At 32.8% G+C, this 11,555-nt stretch overlaps 1 protein-coding gene across 1 annotated transcript in view; it reads left to right on the forward strand.

Moving 5' to 3' along the window:
• Window positions 1-11,004, forward strand: part of LOC129218978 (uncharacterized) — a 58,802-nt gene extending 47,798 nt beyond the window's left edge. Inside the window, exons 3-4 of the mRNA XM_054853297.1 lie at window positions 9,292-9,471; window positions 10,933-11,004. Coding sequence (XP_054709272.1) covers window positions 9,292-9,471; window positions 10,933-11,004 — 252 coding nt within the window. The remainder of the gene's footprint in view (window positions 1-9,291; window positions 9,472-10,932) is intronic.
• Window positions 11,005-11,555: the final 551 nt, after the last annotated feature.

An 11,555-nucleotide genomic window follows, 5' to 3' on the forward strand; every position in this document is an offset into this window, starting at 1 on the left:
ACCTCGCGTAAGTCGGAATTTCGCGTTGTGGAACAAGGTATGTTTAGTAATTTTTTATAAGCATACCCAATTGTTGCCGACGTTTGTAAAAACCCCTCATATTGTTTCAAACCATTTATTAGCTATATACTGTCTAACCACGGATTGTATGGAAAGACAAACATCCGGTTTACACGCGGAAATGGAAGCATCTATTAGTTTTCAGGGATGTCAGATTTTGCAGATCTATGTTAGCCTCTAAATTACGCAGAGTCTCATTCAAATGAGAGGAACAGGCACATCAAATTTCTATTTTTCCCCTCATTCAGATGGAATCGCCTTAATTGGATGTTTGCCAATTCCATACAATCTGTGGTCAAACAGTATTGCAGTATCTTTTACAAAGAACCGACTTTTTCCGTATTTTAGAAAAAGCGTTATTATTTGACATAAAATTCTGTAATTTAGCACAAAATCAATGATTAATGGGGGAGAGAAACTTAAAATAAAGCAGTATGGTAATTACAGTATGTACACTACAGCATTATTATAGCACTTAACAATATCGATATAGTAAATATATTTGTAATTTTAAAAATGAAGGAGGTTTATGCAGCGCGATCAGACTGTTATCAACGTTCAACGTATTTTATCAACGTTCACATGTAAAATGAAAAAAAAAAGAAGTTAAGAATCGGAGTGGTTATTTGTATAAACTAATGCAAAATGTTATTTAGACTAATAAAGTGGGTGAACTTCCGCTTTCATTGATACTAAATGGATGAAAGTCCATTCACAAAACCAATATTTAGTGTCAACAAAGCCCATTCTAACTCTCCGCCGCTCTTTTCCGAAAAATTTCATGTTGCAGGCGAGTAATTTGTGTCCGCATTAAAAAATTCATTACTCATGAAAAACTCGCGTTATAGCAATTTCGCGTAAGTCGGATCGCGTTGTAGCGGGATCCGACTGTAATGTGAAAAATATTGGTTTTTATATTCAAATTCAGTTTTGGATTATTTTGATTTTACTACAAATTTTCAAGTTGTACGTGCACTTTTAGAAGCCACTGTATAACAAAATGAAAGCAACTCATGCAGGCTTTGGTTTATTTGTTAGTCAGGAAATTTCTGTTGCCTCACACGATTTTTTTCCATAGAATAAGGAATTGTAAAAGGTCTTCCGTCAGGAATCGTTGATTTTGTTTAATTGAAAATAATGGATCTGAAATGAATGAAAAAAAAATATTTGTACAAAATCAGGGTAACACTTACTAGAGACCCAAGAGAAGGAAGGACTCGAATAGTGTCATGAAATTTATTTTGAGGTTGACAATGCGATCACGCATGCTCCAAATTACATAGGCTAGGTGGGTTTGACTCAGGGTTGGCAAGTTTTTGCCGAGGGCGGAAAAAACCATGGAAAAAACCACGGTTTTTACTGTCCAGCAAAAATAGGTTTTTGCCAGTTTTTGCTTAAGTGGCAAAAATAGATTTTGTGTTAACAACTTATGGACAGTTTTTTTCTCTTTTATATAAAAGTAAAAGCATGAAAAGATTTTGATAAAATTTTAATTTAACTACTTTTATAGTTAAAAAAATTTAAGGTTTAACTTTTTTAAGTTATGGAGCATTTTTACTTTTAAAATTTTAAACATTAACTTACAATGAAAATGTAATTAGCTTATTTATTCTAGCATTTTTTACAGAATACTAAATATCTATATAAAGTATACTTAATCAAAATGCAACTGTAAAATAAAAGAAATAAAAGTAATTAAAAAGGAAAATACACATTTCTTTAGCTTGAAATATCACTTAAATCATCATTAGTCTATACCATCTTCATAATCACTTCCTTCCTCATACCAAAGAATTCATGTGAGTTATCACACCAAACAACACATTGGCATTAAACCCACAGGGGTAACTTCTTACTAATAATTGATAAAAGGCTTTGCCATTTTCTGTAGAGTGAGCTAGTATTACTAAAAAGTAGAGTGAATATAGAATGCACATATTGATCACCTTTGTTTTTTCTACTTTTTAAATTTTTCTCTTGGCTATCCATTTTCCCAGTAAGTGAGAAAATATGCATTTATCTTTAGTGAGGAAAAGTTAATATTTTTCTATATTCAAGTAAATATTCTGTTATTAATTAAATAGCTTAAAAATTTTAGTGGGATCAAAAAAAAGTGATTAATTAAATAAATAAATAAATATATATATATATATATATATATATATATATATATATATATATATATATATATATATATATATATATATATATATATATATATATATATATATTCAGGGGTCTGGCCAGAGGATATTTGGGTCCGTTAACGGACCCTTCACAAAAATCCGATCAACCAAAACGGACCTTTCACAAAATCCCGATTAAACAAAACGGACCTTTCACAAAATCCCGATCAAACAAAACGGACCCTTCACAAAATTCTGATAAACAAGATCGGATCTGTCACAAATTGTTTATTGAAAGAGCAAATTTGAAAGCAAAATAATGCATATTTCTGTGTATAAACCGATCATTTTTGGAACCTTTTTTTAAGTCAAATTAGAGGGATCAGCTCATACAAAATTGGCTAATTTTGAAAAAAGAAGGAAAAAATCGGCACTCTTGCGATGCTCCTGCAAGCGATAAATAATTGCTACTGCCAAATAAATATTAATGGTTGTTTGTTTTATCACAGCTAATTAGCAGCGGTGTTGTTGTAAACTTTTCTGAATATAAAGCATTGGTAAGCACTTTTTTCCGCTTATGATTTAATAAACAATAATAATATATATCTGCGAAATGAACTTAGAACTGCCAAGGGATAGTAAGGGTGAGGAAAAAATATGATCGCTTCAGATAGGGTTACCAACTTCAAAACTATCACCACTTAGCGTCTGGCGTTGAACCTTTATAATGACTTGATTAGAAAATATTCTCATCATTTTGTCGGCTTGTCAATATTTGCGTTTTTACGGTGCGGTGCGATGTTTAATTGTTATTTTGGGAGAAAATTATATGGATTTTGATTTTTCGATGCTAACAAGGATGATTAACTTTAAATAAACTCTTTTAATCACCGTTTTTTTTTCTTTAGATGTCTACATTTTGAAAAATGCAATCTTTTAACATTCGATATGAGAATCATATTTTGTTCTTTTTTCAAGCTAACTTCGCTTTATTAGGATTCAAATAAATGAAAAGTCTCTTTATTTCTGCTAGAACTCTCATTTCAAGTTTTTAAAGCAAAATTCCATTTTCTGTTATGAGTCAAAAATTAAAATGCTGAATAGATGGTTTATTTTATTTTATTTATTTATTTATTTATTTATTTATTTTTTGGGTCAATTATGTCCACAGATATTAAAAATATGTTTATCATAGGACTCTAAAATGCAATTTTAAAATAATTTTATGAAAAATATTTCTTTTACAAGCCGTTTTTATACTTTTGATGCCTTCGCTTTGAGAATTGCGATCTCTTTGCATCTGCTATGGGAATCCTATTTTTCAAATTTTTGATGATTATTACGCTTTGTTAAGAGGTAAACAATTGAAATATCTTTTTATTTTTGTTAAAATCACGGAATTTATAATTTTTAAACGAAATTCTGTGCTTTTTAAGAGTGTCTTGGGTCAAAAAGTTGAATGCTAAACCCTATTCTGAATTTTGTTTTATTTATTTATATTTTTGTTACAATTATTTTAAATATTGTATAGAAATATATCTAGTATAATTTAACATAATGCAGAATGGTAGATAAATATTGATACTTGAAAGAGCGATGCCCCCCCCCTCCCGCCAAATATCAGAAAAAAAATCCAGAATGATTTTCTCGCCATAGAAGAGGAAAATACTCAACTTTAAGTTTAATTGATGCAGTTTGTGCCATCTCTAAATTCTAAAATTTCGTTTTAACAATTTTTTTTTTTTTTTTTTTTTTTTGCGAAAATTTTTGATTTTTCACAAAATTAATTCTTTTTTCACAAAATTATTTGATTTTTCACAAAAAACGGACCCTGTGAAAAATCCTGGACAGACCCCTGATATATATATATATAATTAGAATTCAATATTTTTATTAATATTACTAAGCTTAAGTAAACATTCTTTGTTTTAGCATTGAAGGAGTTGACTCATTCTGAAAAAAATGTTTTAGCAAACATTTAAAATCTTAAGTTTTGCAATCCCAACATTTGTTTTTTATTTATTTTTCACCTTATAAATTAGAAGTAACATGGAGAGACATAACTAAAATATTAAAGTGCATTATTTATATTATATTGTCACTATTTCTTGATTAACAATATAATGCTACTTTATTTGCAATTAGGTTTTTGCCATTTTTTCCATTTTTGCCGGTTTTTTCCATTTTTGCCATGGTTTTTTCCATTGTCCCGGCAAAAATACCTTTTTGCCAGCAAAAAACCCAACCCTGGTTTGACTGATGTGCTGAACAAGTAAAGCAAGGATAGAATTGAAAGTGTTTTGTAGTTCTGCTATATTATTTTTTAAAAATTAGAGGAACACGTAGTCACCACTTTTGGTGACTTAGATTTTGATTTGATTTTTTGGTAGCCATTGTCAATGAAATGATCGTTCGGTGGTGACTGGCAACCACTAATCTAGAGCTTTATAGACCACCAAAGAGGGTGGTGAAACGACCGGCAGGAAGCCATACAGTTTTTCAGGTTGGACAAAGATCGATATTTTTTTTGGGGGGGGGGGGAGGACTAATGCATAAAGTGGGGGAAACAAAACAAAGTTACCATAAATTTATAAAAACAATCAAACAAACAAAAAAAAAGTCGTGAGGCATGTCATTTTTCTGTTTTTAAAATATAATACATGTAATTAAAAGAGTTTAAAGGAAAGTTAAAAGTATTTGGTGTGTAAAGACTAATTAAAAAAATAAAGAAGAGTAATTTTTTCCAGTGCTCTGGATCCATAACCTTACTCCAATCTTTCAAGTGTCGATTGGTTTGGGGACTCTGGAGCTATTTTAACTCTCATTTAGATCTGCAATGGTAGTTTTGGTTGCAAACGACGGACTGAAATATCAAGATGGCACCTCTTTGTACCTGTTTTGATGTTGCTTCTCCTCCCCCCCCCCCCAAAGGGTCAATTTCTCTCTTCCATTGAAAACTTTTGGAGTTGATATTAAAAAAACTCGCCTGTAGGTCATCTAAATGGTGCTAAGCATAGGGTTGAGAATTCCCTCCCGCAAATGTTTCGATATTGAAGTTCGAAAACGCAATTTTAGACATTTTTTTTTTGTGATGTTAGGGAGAGGAGAAGTGGCCTTCCCCAGAAATTTTTTTGAAAATTTTAAAGATGTGATTATAGGCTATCTTTGGTAACGTTACGAGAAAAGATGGGGTTCAGTGGCATTCTACTGATAGCTTTTCGAAACTGAAATTCCAAAAACACAGCTCTGAATGATATTCTATGATGCTACAAGATAGAGGAAAACATGTTTATGGGATCTTTTCTGGTTAAAATTTCAAATCTTTGATAGCATTAAGGTGATTGATGTTTTTCGAGAACTCTCCCTCTGTCACTTTTCGCTAATGAGGTTCCTAATACACAATTTCAGATGATCTGCACTGATGTTACGGTGATGGAGGTCTCCCCCCATAAATGTTTGGAATTTAAGTCCTTAAATTGCGATTATAGGTCATGTTTGATGATACAGTGAAACCTGTGTAAGTTGACCATTTGTGGTGCACTACTATGGTGGTCAACTTAAATAGGTGGTCAACTTATAGATGTAGAATTATATGTTATAGATCTAATTCTGTGTCTGAGAATAGCGGTCAACTTAGACAGGTGGTGAACTTACAAGGTTGGTCAACTTTACAGGTTTTACTATATTAGCAACGGCGTAGGGTTCAGAACTCTACCCCAGAAATGTTTTGATTTTTCAGTTTCAAAATGCATTTTTTGCCAATTTTTTGTGAAGTTTGGGTGAGGAGAAGCTCTGTGTCTTTTCCCTGGAAACTTTTTGATATTGAGGGCTTAAAAATGCAATTTTAGTCTCTTTTTTGGTAACTTTAAAAGTTATGGAGTTAATATGGAATTCAAGGGGTCTCCTGTGGCCACTTTTTGATACAGAAATTCGTAAAATGCATAATTTTAGACTATCTTGAATGACATGAGGGAGAGGGGTTGGGGGGGGGGGGTTGAAGGCTCCCCTGGAAAAATCTTGGAAATTAAAAGTTGTAAAAACTTAATTGCAAATGATTTTTTTGTGATGTTGAAGACGGAAGAGGTTCCATGACCTTCTATTTTACATTAGCAATGTTCCACAAGATTAATAAATCTGTAACCAATAATATAGTGTAACCAACAGAACTTTTTGGAATTTTTAAAAAGAATAAACTTTACAAATACAAATGTGACGACCAGCAACAGGCTCTGGGCCCAGCTAGGCTGGTCCTAGTCAATTAATTAGTCCCCAATGAAGATCAATTGCCCTCTTAAAGCTATCCACTCCCTTGCTCATTACCGCCTCTTCCGGTAAGCTATTCCAAGTGCCCACGACCCTGCTAAAGTAGTAGTTTTTTTTGATTTCCAAGTTAGCCTGAGATTTAAATAGCTTAAAACAATGACCCCTTGTCCTGCTTTCCCCGCAAAAATTTAATCCATTTACATCTTTCATTTTGATAAATTTAAATAACTGAATCATGTCCCCTCTGACTCTCCTTTGCTCCAGGCTATACATGTTAAGCCTATTAAGTCTGGTATCATAATCTAAATCTGAGAGTCCCCTTACTAATTTAGTTACCCTTCTTTGAACCCTTTCCAATACAAAAATATCTTTCTTCAGATAAAGCGACCAAAACTGAACAGCATACTCCAAATGAAGTCTTACTAAACTCCTATATAAAGGCAGAAGAACTTTCTTAGATTTGTTCAAATAGATCTATTGATGAACCCAAGCATTTTGTTGGCTTTGTTACTAGCAATACTGCACTGTTGACTAAACTTGAAGTCCTGATTTATAAAGATACCCAGATCCATAACATTTTCTCCCTGATTTATGACTGAACCCTGTAAACGATATCTCATACGCTTATTTCCATGACCTAAGTGTAGTACATGACATTTCCCTACATTAACTGCCATACCCCATTTATCTGCCCACTTAGTAATATGATCTAAATCCTCTTGCAGCTGTTTTACTTGTTCTTCATTTTCGACAATCCCCATAACTTTTACATCGTCAGCATAACAATTCATGCTTCCAGAAATATTTTCATTGATGTCATTCATAAATATAATAAACAAAAGAGGCCCTAAAACTGATCCCTGCGGAACCCCACTTAAAACATCACTCCAATTAGAATGATTTCCTCTCACAACTACTCTTTGCTTCCTACCAGTAAGCCGATTTCTAACCCAAAGTAAAGTTTTTCCTCCTATTCCAATGTCAGCTAACTTGCTGAGAAGAACAACATGCGGTACCTTGTCAAAAGCTTTTTGAAAATCAATATAAACAACATCCACACATTTTTTGTTATCTAAAGCTGAGGTAACCTTGTCGTAGAAATGCAATAAATTAGTAGTACAGGATTTACCTTTCCTGAAACCATACTGCAAACTAGTCAATAGACCATTAGTCTCTAAGAACTTCATGATCTTAATTTTGATCAAAGTTTCGAAAATCTTACAAACCACCGAAGTCAAACTTACAGGTCTATAATTCCCAGCAATACCTTTAGACCCCTTCTTGAAGAGTGGCGTTATGTTAACCAGCTTCCAGTCCTCTGGCACCGTCCCCGAGTTATAAGAAGCATTGAAAATATTCAAAATAACATCCACTAATTCCTCTGCACATTCAACTAAATTTTTTGGATAAATATTATCTGGTCCCGGAGCTTTAGTTGCTTTAATCTTTTCCAAATGAAATAAAACCTCCTCCCTGGAAAATACAAAATCCTCAAGCTGTATAATAGCTTGTGTCTTGTTAGTGTCAACTGTTGAGATACAGTTATCGTTAAACACACTGGAAAAAAAGTTATTTAGAACATTTGCAATATCCCTATCGTTTTGGATTAAATTTCCATACTCATCAACCAAAGGCCCAATTTGACTGTTTCGAGCTTTCCCAGAATTAGCGTAAGCAAAAAACCTCTTAGCGTTCCCATCAATGTCATCTGCCAGCCTTTGCTCCAATTCCCTTTTCTGAATCCGTACCAAATACTAAAAATTTCGCCTTGCCTTACCATACTGGAGCCTCTCCGCACTCTGACCAGTTTCTTTAAACTTACGAAAAAAACTAAAAGCATTCATCAGCCGGGAAACGAACCCGGGCCGCCCGCGTGGCAGGCGAGCATTCTACCACTGAAAACTTACTTTGGAAAGTTTTCTGTTTATCAGAAACAGGGACACCCCAATGAGAAGTCACTGTGACCTCCCAAACTTTTGAAAATTTACCTTATTTAGCATATTTTATCTCATGGATTCAGCAAGTTTAAATACAGTATTGCAATTTTTGTACATTATTATTTTTCGATGATGCTTTATGTCTTTTCTCTTTAGACGTAGGTAGGATTTGCATGCTCATATTGATCATTCGGTAAAATTTGGAATTTCATTCAGTAAATTGAGAATTTCCACCATCCCAAAAATATTGGTTTGGGGTGATAAGTTGATGCAGTGCAGTTGAATCAGAAATCTGTCGCAAACTGTTGGACATGCTATGACGTGCTTTAAACATCTGATTGAAGAAAATGGAAAGCATATTGAATAAATTCTGTAATATAATAGATTTTAGTACCTAAATTGTTCTTTTTTTTCCGTTGCGTGTCTCTTTCCTACTTGGGGGTAAAAATATGAACTAGTGCTTACTTTTCACAAATTTCTTTTCCCCCATTGGCTATATAACATGTATTCAACTTACATCTGTAACAAGTATTCAATTAACGAGCAGAATACTGGAAACATTTTGTCTCATGCCAAAAAAAAATTAGTGGAGTGTTACCAATAATCTATAAAATATTTTTCATCTTTTAAGTTGCTGTTTGCACATTATTTTTAAATTAAAATTTTGATAAATTGCTTTTATGTTTAAATTTTTAACATCTGTTGATTAGCAAAGAATATGCACAGAATAACTTGAGTCTAAGTTAATTAATACACTCCATTCAACAAGGTTTTTTATACAATGAAATGTAGAATTAATGCAGGGCAAAGGAGTCAGAAAATGAACTACGTACGTTAAAGTTGAACTTATTTTTTAATAGTTTTTGCTATATTTATTGAATTTTGTTTATTTATTTACTCTCTAGCTTAAAATGTTTTATTCTGAGCATCTGCATGCTGATGAAGAAATTCGCTTATTTTTTGGTGGACAAGGATATTTTGATGTACGTGATAAAAATGATAAATGGATTCGAATTTTTGCTAAACGTGGGGACCTTTTAGTTTTGCCAGCTGGTATATATCACAGATTTACCCTTGATAACACAGTAAGTAATTGTAAAGTTATTTGAATGTTACTTTTACAATGTTTGTTCAATTAAATGAATGTTCGTTCCTTCAATGTTAAATAATTTGGTTGTTTTACCCTTTTTTCCAAGAATCAGTCTTCAAATTGCAAAAATCTTTCAAAAGTTTAATTTTTCTGTTGCATTTTCCCCTGTCAATAAACTGAATTTTTTGCAATTAAAACACCCGGTTCAAGAACTTGAAAGATAGAGCATTTATAGTATTTCTTGTCAGTGTCAAATGCCATACATAGGACAGACCCGACTTTCTCTTAAACTCCATATTAATAAACATGAAAATTATATCAACAAACAAGATTTAAAACACTCCTCTATTGCGCAACACTGTTGGTCTTACAATCATATTTTCGATTTTTCTTCTGCCAAAATTATTCATGGGTGTTCTTCGATTTTCCTGGTATTTGTAGAAATCTTATCTTTAAAAACATTTTTTTGTCTGTGACGTTTTCCCTCAGCATAGGTGTCCTTGCTGTTCTGGTAATGTAATAGTTTCTGGTTCCTTGTCTATTTACTTTGCTTCTTTTCATTTTTCGTTCATTGGTGAACCATTCATTCTTCTTTTTATGCACTGATAAAGGGGCTTACATTTGATAGCCCCAAAACAGCCGTTTGCTGAGTTTTTTAACTCTTTTTTTTAAATGCTTTTATTTGTACTTTATGCATGTTGTGTCATTTCAATTATCCCACAGTACAAAGTTTGCGACTGCTTTTTCACAATTTTTACAATAAATGAATGTTGCTGATTATTCTGAGAAATTTATAAATATTTATAGAATATTTTTAGATACTTATAGTTATTTACTTGTGTTTATTTTAGGTTTATGAAGATACAAAAATAAAATTGATCTAAAGATTATTAAAATGTTTTGATATGGCGATAGAAATTGCAGTCAGAGAATTTTGATGGTAGAATTATGAAAAATTCTGGAAATGTTAAGAATGACTCCAATTGGGAAATTTTTCCATTACTTTTAGACTACTTAAAATTTGGCTATCATATCAGTTGAAGTGAAAAAGGGGGCATTTTTGAAACAAACGCAAGCACTGAGACCACTGGTCTATGGTACTGTATCATATCCATTAATTTAATCATCAAATAATTTAGTGTGATCAACCCTTTGCAGTTGTGTTTAATATACATTAATACACTAATGTGCAAAACTTAAGCAACAGATGCATTTTATCAAATGACGGAAAAAGGCTTTTTGCAATCAGAATAGTGTAAAGCAGGGTTTCCCAAACTGTGGTCCATGGACCCCTTGGTGGTTCGCTAAGCCTTAGTGGGGGTCCGCCACAAGTTTTAGGGAAAAATATTTTAAATACGTGAAGTGACATTTTAGTAATGCTCTTATATTTGAAAATCAAAATTTTCACCTTCGAAGTATGAATTATCCTTTGAACACTACATCTCGACTCCTCTAGACACAATGCTGTGAGATACCATGCAGCCGCCACACTGCAAATTCCCAGTACACATTGGAAACAAGTTTGTAAGACTCATTCAGAAAAAGTGTTCCAAATTTGCTCTCTTAAAAAGTAAGTGAAAACATTGCTTTCTTTCATACAGATATAGTTTCCACCTCTTTCTTTAACCACCAATCAGTATAATGTCTCAACATGGTATTACTGGAAATTTTGTTTAATGAATCGCTGTTGGTTGATGCCGAGAATGTCGGGGAAGAAAGGAAGGCCTTTTTCCAGGTCGAGAGAAGACCGTTCATTGTCGGCGGCATCTGACAGCTACCCAACGATATTGTGGTAAATTAACAGCAAAAGCTACTGGTATCAAAGGAGTGATCCTTGAGTACTGTAAAAAGGGACCAAAAACTGCTGCAATCTATTCTAAAAGAGGAGACATGTTGACGAGTGTCAGTAGTCAAAAAATGTTCTCAAATGTGTTCCCAAAATGTAAAAACATGTGTTGAGTCAAATAAAAGTTCTGAAAAGTGTTCTCAGAAATGCTTTGAAAGCAGTTCCAAAAAGTGTGCTTCAAAGTGTTCTAAACAGGGTGATAAGCGTCGAGTTCAAAAAGTGCTCAAAAAGTA

The sequence above is a fragment of the Uloborus diversus genome, chromosome 3 (assembly GCF_026930045.1).
Source record: "Uloborus diversus isolate 005 chromosome 3, Udiv.v.3.1, whole genome shotgun sequence".
NCBI classification, from domain to species: Eukaryota; Metazoa; Arthropoda; class Arachnida; order Araneae; family Uloboridae; genus Uloborus; species Uloborus diversus.